The sequence below is a fragment of the Sturnus vulgaris genome, chromosome Z, assembly GCF_052056855.1.
Source record: "Sturnus vulgaris isolate bStuVul1 chromosome Z, bStuVul1.hap1, whole genome shotgun sequence".
Classification (NCBI taxonomy): Eukaryota; Metazoa; Chordata; class Aves; order Passeriformes; family Sturnidae; genus Sturnus; species Sturnus vulgaris.
The window spans coordinates 662,875-676,592 of NC_142283.1; the positions used below are offsets into that span (position 1 = coordinate 662,875).

General features: G+C 41.6%; 1 protein-coding gene and 1 long non-coding RNA gene across 4 annotated transcripts in view; one reads left to right on the top strand and one right to left on the bottom strand.

The window, feature by feature from the left end:
• MSH3 (mutS homolog 3) overlaps positions 1-13,718 on the top strand; it is an 87,934-nt gene that overhangs the window by 53,738 nt on the left and 20,478 nt on the right. For all 3 annotated transcript variants that reach the window (XM_088156291.1, XM_014889948.2, XM_088156290.1), the window contains 6 exons: positions 2,306-2,493; positions 5,156-5,324; positions 7,474-7,538; positions 8,790-8,906; positions 10,485-10,592; positions 12,144-12,255. In XM_088156291.1, the coding sequence (XP_088012417.1) occupies positions 2,306-2,493; positions 5,156-5,324; positions 7,474-7,538; positions 8,790-8,906; positions 10,485-10,592; positions 12,144-12,255 (759 nt within the window). The remainder of the gene's footprint in view (positions 1-2,305; positions 2,494-5,155; positions 5,325-7,473; positions 7,539-8,789; positions 8,907-10,484; positions 10,593-12,143; positions 12,256-13,718) is intronic.
• LOC148219554 (uncharacterized) lies at positions 284-8,891 on the bottom strand. Its single transcript, XR_015799401.1, has 4 exons — positions 8,751-8,891; positions 7,338-7,565; positions 4,774-4,895; positions 284-1,038 (listed from the first exon to the last, which is right to left on the bottom strand). It is a non-coding gene; the product is annotated as an uncharacterized LOC148219554 (long non-coding RNA).

The following is a 13,718-nucleotide window of genomic DNA, read 5'->3' on the forward strand; positions in this document are numbered from 1 at the left end:
GGAATGAGAAATCTGGCAGGATTTTATGTCCTCATGGATGTGGATGATGATGATGATGATGGTGGTGCAGTCAGTCAGAAAGCGTTTTATCTGACTTGGAATCCAAGCTGGGATTTATCCTTTTTTTACAGTTTCAGGCCTTTCCCCTGTGCTTTGGCTTCAAGCACTGTTTATATATTTACTCCTTTATTGTTTTGTTTAATTTTGTTGTCAGAACTTTTGCAAGATAGAAGTCCCAGATTATCAGAAAGGTGATGATAAATTGCAGCAAGTGCAGAGGAAACCCAAGGTTTTCATGAGGCAGAATAGTGGATAGTTTATGAAGCAAGACTGAAAGACCTTTTCCTTTTTATTTTTTTGGTTAAATTGATGATTAACGGAGAACAGAAGGCTTAGAGGTATTTGAAGGGTGTTAACAGCAAATAAACAGTTGAGTTAGTGTAATACAAAACAGTAAAACTAGAGATGTTTGGGTTATTGTAATGGAAAGGAAAATTGTGCTGTGTAGTAACACTTTTACACGATGATAGTTGTTGCATTATGGATTAATGAGAAGCACACAGTATCTTGGAACACATGGGCCTGAGAGCAGAAAAAAATAACACAGAAAAATTGGAGCATTTTCAGGGAAACTCCTGATGGGTCTCCTCTGTCCCACAGAACCATCTGTGGTTCTGTAAAGTAGATCAGCTTAGGTTTTCCAGGAACATTCAGGATGCAGTGTCTCTGGCCCTCCTCAGTTCCTAACTGTGGGTAAATTGCATTTTTGGCTAGTACTTGATTCTGTGTTTGGGTACAGACATTCCTTGTGAATAACTGCAGTGTAATAAATGAGAGAACTACCTTAGTTGTTGCATTCAGGTGTGGGAAGGAAGAGGAAGAAAAATTTACTTTTGGGAGAAATTGAGAGATAAAGAATGACAAAATAAAAATGTAGATGTGTTCTATGAAATAGTGATTCACTGTAGCCTACCTCTTTTGTGAGCAGTGTTGTACTGGTCACCATACAGTCCTGTCCAGAAATTAAATTCTAGATTGCTGTGGTAGAAGAGAAAAAGAAAGAACAGAAGGATGTGGCAGACAAAGAATATTGTATATCCTATTGCCTTCTTTCATCCTCAGGTGAGGAGAATAAACTGGTTTCTTTCAGCGTTGTCCGTGGACTGATAGGAGAATTTCAGAAGGCTAGAGGAGGAATGTTTCTACAGACCAGTGAAATATGAAAAAATGCCAGCATAATTATTTATGGACAACCTTTTCCAGACTTCCTGAACCCGGGATGTCCTGGGAGTGCAGCTGGATTCAGCGAGGTTTGGGGGCGTGAATGCCCACAGGGCTGGGTTTCCCTGTGCCGTGCAGCTGAGGTGCAGCAGAAATGCAAGCCCAGTGCTGCAGACAGCACTGCAGAGCCAGCCTGGCCTCCTTGGGCAGGGCGGAGACTGGGAGGGCAGGAGGGAACTGCTCCAGGACGGTGGAAATGCCTCCAGAGCCCTTCTGAGAAGGAGCTGGAGGTGACAAACTGCTGAAAGAAGTGCTTGAAACACATCACAGATATGGTGGATGGCTCAGAAAGGGAGAGGAGATTCTCTTGTGGAGGTTTTGGTGAGCAGCTGCTTTCAGCCTGCTCCTGCCCTGTGCATGTCACCAGCGAGGCTCTGGCTCTGCTGTGTGTGCCTGCCCCGGTGTGGGGTGTTCCCTTCCCGAGACACAGAACGCCCTGGAGAAGGGCCTGGAGGAGGTGGGAGATTCTCCCCTGGTGCTGAGGAGAGGATGGAGGGTGAAGAGTGGGCTGGTGTGTCTTCTGTCCCTCCTCACACAGGGCTGCCAGCAGCTACAAGCACTTTGCACAGGGGGCTGGGGTTGTTTTTACACACTGCTGGGTTTCCCTTTCCCTGTGTTTCCTCCTTCTTGTGTTCTCGTTCCCAGCCTCTCTGTGCCTGTCCTTGATCTCAGTCCCTGCCAGGGCAGCATGGCTCAGGACCATGAGGACAAGGTGTGCTGCTCCTGAAATCACCAACCTGCTTTTTTTGCTGTTTGCACCTTATTGCCCCTTGTTCTGCTTTTGTGTGCACCTCTGCCCCCAGCAGTGGGGAGATCAGCTCTTGACAAATTCCTGAGGACAAGGCTTGAGACTGCTGGTGTGATTAATTAACCCCCGTAATTAATGGGGCAAGATGATGCTGGGACTGCTCTGTTACTGGCCATGCATTTTATTTGCATCCTTTCACATCCTGAAGAAGCCAAAGAATGTGTTAGTGAAAATGTAAATGCATTGTAATGATTCAGACATTGCTTCCCTTCCCAGTGCTCTACCCAGGAGTTCTTCCTGATAGTCAGCACCCTGTCTCGTCTGGACTTGGAAATCCAAGCTTTTGTCCCAGTCATACATTCCCACGTGAGATCTCCTCTGCTAAAAAATGCACTCCTGGAAATCCCAGACCTTCTCTCCCCAGTAAAGCACTATTTAAAGGTCCTTAATGAAGAGGCAGCCAAGTAAGTAGAGAAAATACATGATTCTTCTGTGCCTCACAGGCTCTCTGACTAAATGTGTTCAGTTATGCAAATACTGCATCTTGGTTTAAACACCTCAGTTTTATATTTTTTATTTCCTGTTTATGTATGTACAGTTCCTTTCAGTTAAAGCAGAGGTTGTCGTTACCTATGGTTTATGTTATTTTTTTAAAGTTAAACTAAGTGAGGGAGTATTTTGCCTGAATGATTTGTTGGAAGATTCTCACCTGTTTTGGGTGATGAATTTACAGGAAAATACGTCTTACATTATGTGAATTTGTTTAACAGCTTTTTAATTTATTTTTTTAAGAGGAGCTTTTCCTTTTGAAGAGAGGCTTGACCTTCAGCAGAGGAGCAGCTCTGCTGTCAGCAGCATGCCTTGCACTATTTTTGTGAGAATTCATCAAAGCTGTCTGTCCTTTTTTGTCTTAATTATGTCCATTGTTGTCCAGAAATGTTGGACAACATTTTTGTCCAAAAAAGTTGGTCATTTTTTTCATGAAGTATAAAAGACAATTGAAGAAGATGCTAAATTGGAATTAATATGCATTATATTGGAGAGTATCTTTAAATAATTTGCTGTGTACTGTTTGTTCTGAAGAACTGCTGCCTCCACTGTTACCCCTGGATTCTTTGCTGATGTTGTGACAAAGAGTTCAATGTGTTGTTATATGGGGGCAGCATAGTCTTAACTTTAATATTCAGAACAGACTAAAAATAAACATCCACTTTATTATAAAATACTTTTTATCTTTTCCCAAACTGAGATTGAAAAAGTAAATCTAAGAGTCAAAGCCTATAACTTTATTTTATTTGCTTCTGCTTTAGAGATGGGGCCCAAGGTGTGTAAATTTAGAAGTTGAGAAGGGCAGAAGGATTTCCTCTGCCCATTGGGAAGGTGGGATTATGAGATTTCTGCTGATGCCTGGTGCCCAATTATAGTTGTGACAGTTTGTGCCAAAACAGACTGTATCTAAATTATACCAGATTTACTGTAGGCAGGTTCAAAACATGGGGTTTTTCTTCTCTCACTGTACTAACGATGATAGAATAGTATCCAAGATATAAATGATCTGTAGAATGGGTATGTTGTATTTACATTTATTCAGGATGATTAAACCAACTTGCTTTCTGGCCTTTATATATATATCAAATGTCTGTGGTAGTATTATTTTTACTCAAAAACATTTTACTTTCATCAACATCATGGCTTATGCTCACATCCATCCATGCACACACACACTTGTGCACAGACTGCATCACACGTTATTTTTGTTGTGAGGTGTGGATAAAATCCAGTGATTGTTCTCAAAAGGATCCCTTTGCTCCAGGCTTTTTGATTTTTTTTTAACAGAGAGTTTGAGATTTTGGGGTTTATGGTTTTGAAGCTGTCAACATTAAAATTTTTTGTAGGCATCACGTAGCAGTGACAGTCTTCACAATCAGCTTCTGGCTAGTAGTGATTTTTTAAATTTATTTTTTGCCTTGCATTCCCATGGAAACTAGCCTAATTAGCACAGAATCGTTTCTAAAAATTAGTATAGTACTTTGAAATGGCATCCTCACTGTCACTTATGTAATCCCAAGGAGGATGGAGTGCACAGCCAGAGCACAGCTCTGTGTTACCTGCCTTGCCACTGGCTCCAGCTGTAGCTCCATTTGCAGGCAAAGGGGTAGTGGAGTAAGTAGAATATTAGATTTTTTTATTACTTCCATGTTACAGTGCTTTCAGTTGGCTAATTACTTGCTCTCCATTTATTAGTTTTCAAGGTAGTTATATAATTAACTTGCAGAGTTCTGTATCGGCTCTAAAATGCAAAGTTATATTGCAATTAACTTAGGGCTGATCACACTGCTTTTTATTGTTTGCCTGATACTTACTGGGGTAAGTTAAATTTTTGTTGTTTTTGTTGACAGCTGTATTTTTAATTGCTAGTTCAGCTTCCCAGTTTTAACCATTTGAATGGCACTGCTTGTTACAGGTTTAAAACCTGAGCTGAGCTAGCGCTGCCAAAACAGTTCTGTCATTTTTTCTGGCACTGAAATTAGAAAAGGGCATTGTTTTGCATGCACTTAAAAGTATTTTGGGTAATCTTTTCTGGACAAAAGAAGGAAGCTGCTCTGGGAAAAGTACTGATGGCATTCTGCTCTGATGAGGGCCTTGAGGGGGGATTTTTCCATGCAGTCCTGACAAAAGTGTGCCCAAACTCGGCCAAATTCTAAATGTGTCAAAAATCTGTGCTCAGGGTATGCAGAACTTACCTGAAGTTTCACATTTAGCTGCAGTAAAGGTGTTGGCAGCAGTTGGGGTGCCCTGTCTGGTCCTGGCATGAATACAGCAGCTTTCAGTAAATGGGCTGTGCTGTGACCAAGCACCTGAAAATCTGTGTTCAGAAGGGAATTAAGCTAATGTTCAAACAAATAAAAAGATTACAAATCAATCAAATAAAGAAATAAAATATGACAATAATAAGTAACGTAATAAGTAAATAAATATAACATATATAAATATAATAGGTAAGTAAAATACAAATAAATAAATAAGTAACAAACAAAAATTACAGAATTAGGATGCAGCTGGTGGAACTGAAGTATCTCTGTCTCGTTTTTACCATTATTTTATCTTTGCATTTCTCATGGATAGGTCTGGAGACAAAACCCAGTTGTTCAGGGACCTCACAGACTTCCCTGCCATCCGAAAGAAAAAGGAGGAGATCCAGGATGTGCTTTCTAAAATCCAATTGCATCTGCCGGATATTCGTAAACAGATCAAGAACCCTTCTGCAGAGTATGTTACAGTTTCGGGTCAAGAGGTACTGTGGGGTTTATTATGTATGACTGTACCCATCTTGCCTAGAAAATAGCTTAAAAGCAGGACCTAGCTGGAACTCTATTCACTGAGTGTGGTGCTTCATGAGGGCATTTGACTATAATCTTTTGTACAACTTTGAAGAGCAGCTTTCTTGCCGTGTGACTCCTTTATTTGTCAAGTCAATCACTCCGGTGACTTAAATAATAGAAACACATTAGTGTGGTTGAATTCGGTTCAGCAATGCTTCGCTTTTCTGCCTGCGTAAAAACACATACTTCCAAGGTTAATTGTATGGCTATTAAGCACTGGAATACTCTCAGAGAACCAGGAAGCACAGCATTTGGTTAATTTGAGGAATGGTGAAAGGATTTCTAAGTACTGACTCAGAGTGTAATTTGAAAGATGGGAGAGAAGAGGGAACAGTATTAAAGAATGATGAGTGTTGTTTTACTTCTAATTCTCGGAAATGGTGTTCTGGACTGGAACTTTTGTACAAGTGTGGGCAGGACGTGATCCAGCGAGCTGAGAGGTTCAGTGGTGAAAAACAGAGACAACAGACCCTGCCACGTTTGTGGGGAAACTGAAAGGGGCAGTGAGGTGGCACTGCTCAGCCTTGTCCTGGGAAATGAGAGCAGGAAGCTGGGAAAAACTCTGCAGGAAAACTAGGGAAGGACAGGAGTGAGGAAACAGGGTGAGAGTTGTGAGTGGAAGAGGGGAGTGGGTGAGGACAGGGAGGGAAGGGGCTGGAATTGGCCAGTGGGACACTTAGGAAGCTGAGAAAGAGCCAAGAGGCACAGGAGGGAGCCAACAGAGGCTGCTGAAAACGAGGGAAGGGATGAGTTAGAGAGAGCAGCCTTTGATAGAGACCTGAAGTGGCTGTTCCTGTTGAGGTGAGGCTGAGAACAGGGAACACACAGCCCAGGAGTCGGGTGGGCTGTCAGCACAGAGGCTGGGACCCAAGGGAAAAGTGTAAAAGTGTGTTTGAGTGTTGTCTGAGTCAGGGAAGAGCAGGATCCGAAAGGCTTCTCTCAGGGAAGCTGGGTTAATAATAGCTGCCATCTGTGTGAAATAAAGAGAGGAACTGATCAAAGAGAGGAGAGCATCCCAGGAAGTGCTGAAAAGTGGGTTCAGAGGCAGCAGTCACTGCACACATTTCAGAGAGGGGGCCTTTGTAGCAGGGCATGGCTCAGAAACCTCTGCAGACAGAGATGCCTTGTGTGCCTTGATGAAAGGAGGCTGGGGGACAGGATAGCTCTTATTTCATGGCTTCTGGTGTGAGTGTTTAACAGGCACCAAAAGAGACAGCAGAGAGGGGTCAGAGAATATGGTCTGTGTGGAAAAGAAGGATACCAGAGGAATGGAGGTGATGGAAACTCAATTGTCTGGGAGGAATAGAACACAGGACTAGAACAGGAATTTATTTGATTTGTGCTCTTTCTTCCTTACATCTGTATATTCTTCTTATGTTCTTGTAGCACCCTAATAGATGTAAAATTCAAATGCTCCTTCACAACAGAGAAACGCCTTGGAAGTGTTTTGAGTGAATTAAGAATTAGTGCACCCTGTCCTTGCTCTGTTGTTGTGTTAGGATTGTTATCCTTGTTTGTTCTTGAGGAAGATTGCTGGCTCCTCTGGAAGTTTCTATCTAAATCTTATTAGCTACAATGGAGAAGTTTTGCCAGACATGGGTCTTGTGGCTTTCTGTAAATGTGGTCAGGTTCTGTGTTAACCTAATCTCTGCAGGAAATGTGTTTTCCAGCTGAATTGTGTGACGTGAGAATGCCTCAACTCCCTGACATCCAGGACCTCAGGCTATTGTTACAAAGATAGCTGACATGAATCATATAAAATAAACACGTCACACACATTTCGCTGCACTGAGCATCTTGACACTGCTGCTGGTTTTCCCTCTGCCTCCTTGCCTGACCCCCAGCTCACTGAGGCAGAGTTCTGTAGGTGCAGAAGGGTTATGTGTGTCATAACCCCAGCTCTTTTTTGGGGAAAAGAACATTACCTTCCAGTCTGATCGTTCTCTTCAGGCTCAATATGGTTTTCCTCTGATGCTTGCAGTTTCTGGATAAATGATGATTCTGATTCTCTAGTCTTCCTGACTTCCCATGGTGTGTAACATGGCATTTCTCTTTTTTCAGTTTTTGATAGAAGTCAAGAATTCCCATAAATCATCTGTGCCATCTGACTGGATTATGGTTAGTAGGTATGTAAAATGTCTTCGAAGTTTGTTCTGTTTTAAGGTAGAAGAAAAAACGAGGTATTTTGGTATTACAATTAATTACATACACATTCTCATTAGCCCGTGTGTTAAGCCTTTTTGGGTTTTTTGTTTAGCTGAAAACCCAACCAAATTTACTGCTTAAAAGAAAAAAAAACCAACAAAACGGAGAAAAATTGATTTGTTACAGCATTTGTTTTTACACAGTACATCCTGAGAACACAGAATTACTCACCCAATCCTTCAAGGTCCGTGTACTGGTGTCAGATCTGTGGCCTTGATTCAGTTGTGCCTGTAGCTTGCACATGCAAATCCTTCATACAGTTCTGATTGTTACTGTTTTATTCAGAAAGATTAAAGTAGCTGTGCAAACATCTGCTTATACACATCCTCATCCAGACCAGTTCTGATTACTTTGGTATACTTGTAAGCTTGATTTTGGATAATTTTCCAGCAGGTGAAACAGAGATGGACTGATTTATGTAGTTGGCTTTTTTCTTTTGAGTCATTTGGTTTATGATTTGAATGGTTTGAGTACCTGAAACTTAAAATGTCCATATAAATGTTGAATTCTCTGCAAGCCCCAGTGTGTACTGTGTGAGCACAGACATCTCTCACCATGTTGAACTCTGTAGTGATGCTCTATTCACTTATGCAAGAATTAAGACTCAATTCTGTTTTAATTACACTTCTTTTAATACTCAGAAGTGCACAGATCAGACAGAATTAACATGGTGAACAAATTACAGCTAATCTGGATTCCGTAAAAGAATGCCTGGATATGCCAAATTGAGTCCTTAATGAAAATACATAAATAAACAGCAAGTACCTCAAGTGAAAACCAGCAAGACAATCTGTGTTAGGTGTGTTTATTTCAGGCTGATCATGGAGTTCTCCTCTCCACAGCAAATTAATTTCTGTCTGGTTTGTTGTGCATCAGCCAGTCATGCACTTGGGCAGCTGTTGCTGAGCAGTTTTGTGAGAGATGCAGACCTGGGAGATAATTTCAGAGCCTCCTGAGTGGGCAGTGGTGCCTGAGCCACCACTTCATCCTCAATAGAGGTCACTGGAATCAATGGGGTTTGCTGTCACAGCGGAAGAGCTTTTCTGGAAAACACCCCATCGTCGAGGCTGGCAGAGAGGAGGAAAATGAGCCCAATTTTGCACTGTGGCTGGTGCAGCTGATTGCTTGCTCACCTTGTTTTCCAACGAGCCCTCTGTGTCTCTCCTGTGCAGCACGAAATCCGTCAGCCGCTTCCACTCGCCCTTCGTTACCGACAATTACCGGCTCCTGCAGCAGCTCCGGGAGCAGCTCGTCCTTGACTGCAGTGCAGAGTGGCTCTGCTTCCTGGAGTGAGTGCACCAGGCAGGGCCAGCTCACGGCTGCCTGCTCTGCTCCCACACGACAGCAGAAACGCACAAAACCCCCCCACATTTTATAAATAAAATACTTTAATGGTTACCTTGCCGCAGCAGCGTCACCGGCAGAGTCAGTTACAATGCTGGTCTTTGTTTTAAAGCATTTGGGAGCAAGACCTCTGAGCCCGAGTCCTGAGACCAGCAGTCATGTCTCTGCTTTAAAATTCAGATGGAAATACACTGTTAAAGTGAAAATACACTATACAAGGTGTTTCCCAAAGTTTGAAAAATAATATCACAGCATTACCAGCCTCAAAGTACAATTGACTCTGAGTGAAGCTGGATCTAGTTGGTTCCACTGGTTTTATTATATTACTTATTAATATTATGTGGCAGTTTTACCATTTTTTATATTTTGTATGCTATCCTGACTATGAGAGTCTGCTAGAAAGTAGTGAGAGTTTCATTGTCCCTCCCATCTGGCATGAGTGTCACTGATCACAGTTTTCAGTCAGGTTATTTGCCTGTTATCTTTAAAATGAACTTCCTGAACTTCTGAATGCCTTTAGTATTTCATTTGCCCGATTACCTGTTATTTTTTACTTGCATGAATTGCAGAACCACTGAAATTGTTCCTCTTGTCGTGCAGTGATAGTTTGCAAGAACTTACCAAGTCCCTGCTCAAGCTGTCTCACTGGATTGGCTTCTCATTAGGAGAATTAATTTCTCATTAGAAATTCTGAAAATCGAGTAGAAGCTGGAAGAACATTCCAATTGACACCTCCCCACTTGTGTTTCATTTGCAGTGCTGTGAAATAGTTCTCTCCACGCTCACCTGTCTGCTCTCAGTAGTGTTGTAGCAGAGCAGCAGACAAAAAGGAAAGACCTGTGTGTGGGAAACTGCTCTTCTTTCCCACCCCTCCATTCATTTATGTCTTTGTTTATTAAATTTGGCTCCCCTGCTGGTTTTATATTCTGTATTGTAGCTTTGAGGCTAGGAGAGAGGAAAAAAAGAAATTCCAGAGGACTAAGAAAACGAACCCCACTGAAAACTCAGTTCTCTTGATAACATCATTATTGTACTGGGGAAACTGCACCATAAATTGAAAATGAATTCTGTTGTAGATACCATAATTCTTTGAAATTTTAGACAACTCCTGCTTTCAGACACTCTTAGTTTTGTTCTTTTCTGACAGTAACTTATGGGTGAGGCTGAATCAACAGCTGGGATTCAGCTGCTGGTATTCTATAGAAATTCTGAAAATTTGTGGCATTTTTGTACACCTCATTTAGGCAGCAGGGATCAACTGCTGACCTTTTGGGAGCTGTCTAATGAATTTAATTTTTCCTGATTTTCTGTGCTTAAAAATAATTCACTGTTAGAATGGAGCCTTGATCAAGGTCCTCATCTTTTATCTGTGACACTGCTGGGATATTTGGATCCAGAGTGATTCAAAGAGCACAGGAGCCCTGTGAGCAGCTCGCATGGGGTGCATTCTGACAGTCCTTTTGTATTTGTACGGAGTGATTTCTTTCCCTGTTTCTGTGTAACTTTTCCCTGTTTTGATGCAGCCATTTCAGTGAACATTATCACCCCGTGTCTAAAGCCATTTGTCACCTAGCAACTGTGGACTGCCTGTTCTCATTGGCCCAGGTGGCCAAGCAAGGAGACTACTGCAGGTAATCAATTTTTAATTTTTACCTAGGATTTTAGGCAGAATTATAACAGTGTATTTCAAATAAATTACTTTTTAATATGTGTGCCACGATAAGAAACACTATTAAAATTGTTTACAATAGTTTCAACTTAATCTGATTTTGCAGAGTGACACTTGTGGACTTAATGCAAATCTGTAAACATTGCAGAGTTCAAATTTGACATCTAAATGTTTGTTGTTTGACCTGAGTCTGGTAGATGAAATCTTACTTACTCACAAATAAATGTCAGACTTTGCATGGACTTTTTCTCAGTCTTTAAAAAAAAAAATACTGTTTTTACTTTTCAGCAAGGTCTGAGGTCATTGTGTCTTTATAATACCTAAGAGTCTAGGGCATCAGGTATGTTTGAGAGGTGTATCTCAGGTAATTAATAGGTAAATATTAGTTCCAGCCTGCAGAGCAGTGGTGATGCCTCAGCTGTGTGTGAGAGCTGCTGGGCTGAGCTGCTGCCTCTGCCCAAGACCCACACACAGACAGGGGGATGAAGAGAAATCCACTTGCAAACACTTCTGCTTTGATACATCATTAAAGATAATATTGATCACTTCTGGGCTCTTGGGATCTTGTGTGTCTCTCTATCAAAATCTCTTTGAAAATAATTGCTCACTTATTTCGGTATACTCAGATGAGAAAACAAACTGAAATCTGATTAATTCACTGTGCAGAATGTAAATAATTCACTGAATTTTAGAGTGGCTTAGAGCTTATAAACTAGCAGGAGGAAGGAGACTTCTCAGTGAAACCTCAGCTGCAGGGAAGGTGTCAATAATTAATTCTGGAGGGCTGCTGAAGGAGGGACTGGACTCCACTGTGTTTTTGGAGGAATGTTTTTTGGTTTGTGGGGACAGGCAGAGGTGTTGGAGAGAGGTGAGCCCCTCTTGCAGTGTGCTCCTGCTTTGCACAGAGCTCCTCAGGGCTCTCAGCAGAGAAGGGGAGCTGTAAAGGTGATGGTGTGGGCAGCCCAGGGATCACCATCTGCTGGTTGAGTGTCCACTCTGCAGACTTTATGTGAATTTAAGTTTCAGGAGTGCTGTTGAAGAGGTGGTTCAAGGCCTGACACTGTCCATGTATTGGTTTCATCTCAGCTGTACAGCTGTTGGAATTGTTTTTGTGCTAAACCCCCCCTACCATTTTCAGTTTATACCTCTTTCCCCAGTGCTTTGGATTTGTAGGCCATTTATTTGATTTCCATTTTCCTTGCAAACTGCATTATCATTCTTCAACCCAAGAAAAATGTCACTCCCCACATCTTCCCTTTGAAGTCCACCCAGAGTGCTAGTTAATTTCCAGTCCTAAAATTCTGTGGCTTTATTCCACATATTTTTCTCAGAGAAACCATTCTTTAAAAAGTATTTTCTTCAGAAATACTTGATGGCAGTAATTAGTTCTTGTAATTCATATTTTTTCCATTAAAACCTGCCTCATAGGTGACCATCCTGCAGGCTTCAGTTACAGCAGTTTGACATAATCAGTTACAAAGAACACTGAAATTCATGCCTTTCCTTTCTGCAGACCAGCTGTGCGGGACAGCCGTGAAATAATCATCAAAAATGGGAGGCACCCTGTGATCGATGCTCTGCTGGGAGAGCAGGACCAATATGTTCCCAACACCACCAGCCTTTCAGTAAGTACCCAGAGAGGGACTGAGCTTCCAAATCTCTGCTGGCCGGAGGCTGGGCTGAGCTGCTTGGCCAGTGCCTCAGGTGGGTGATGTCCATCTCACAGCAGGCTGCATTTCAGAGAGGTGTTGCTAGATGTCACCACATCTGTTCTGTCCCTCTGCTCCTTCCCTGCAGCCAGATGCTCCTTGTTCAGTCTCAAGGCATGAAGAAAGGAAAGGTAATCTCAGAATTAGGAAAATGCGTGTTTCCATCGAATGGGTGTTTGCAAAAAGCAAATGAATAGTCAAAGGTTTTTAACAGTGTCACCGTAGGGAGTCTGCATTTTGTCAAAACTCTATATAATTTTTGGAATTTTTTGATATGAAAAATACATATTCCAAGTTCAGTTTTCCAGATTCATTCTTAGTTTGCTTTTATTTTTTTAATGTATTTCTTGACTGTGCAGTTTCCTTTCTTTATGGAAATATTAGTATCATGCAGCCTTTTTTTCCTGATAAACTAAAAATCTGTCTTTCAAATCACATTCCTTTTTGAAGTTTTTAATTAAATATTTATCTCTCCATATGCTTTTATAAATATTAAATATCTGTTCTTAATGGATATAAAAGATATCCTCACAACTGACGTCTGAGGTGTCTCTGCCTCTGTATTCAGTAAATGTAGGAGAGGTATGAAACAGCTGCCAGAGTGGGACATTGCTGTAAAAACAGCCTTCAAATTTGTGTCTTTTTCTTGGGGAACATTTTTAAGTGCTGTTGCATACTGAACAATGATACAGATATTTTGTAATACATCAGAGAATGTTTGCAAAATTATTTGTCAACTCCAAACAAGCGGCAGATGGCACTTCCAAAAAAATTCAGCATGTCGTTCAGGAATCATCATGCACTTTTCCCTCTTTAGTCCCATTCTTATGCTGGCTTTCTAAATACCGAGTATTACAAAACCAAGTGATCGTGGCAGAATCACTTTTTCTTCTACAGTTCTCCGAGTTCTCTTTTTCTTGAGAGAGGTGGGTGGGAGCCAGTTTATTAAAGCATCTCCAGTTTTCAACTGCTGTGTTTGAATCAGCAGGAAAATACATCTCCTCTCATGTTTTCAGCTGAAATGTTGTCAAATATCTAACTTGGGGAAAAAGCTTTTTTCTTTTTTTTTTTTTTTTTTTTTAAGTCTCCTGAAATAAACAGCTTATTTTTCCATTCCCCCTCTCCTCCTCAAACATTTGTGGGTTGTTTTAGAACTTTGAGCTTCAGCCGTGAATTCCATGAGATGCTGGCTTGTGGCTGCATCAGCTGTAGGAACAGAGGGGTTCTCTGCCCTGATGCTGGAGCAGATGTTCTTTGTGAAAACCAGAGCCCTGGCACAGCAGCCGTCAGTCCCACTGCATGGCTGCAGGGAGCCTGCACAGACACCCAAAAATTCCTGCATCCTAACAGATGGGCTTGTGAACTCATCCTGGTTTTGA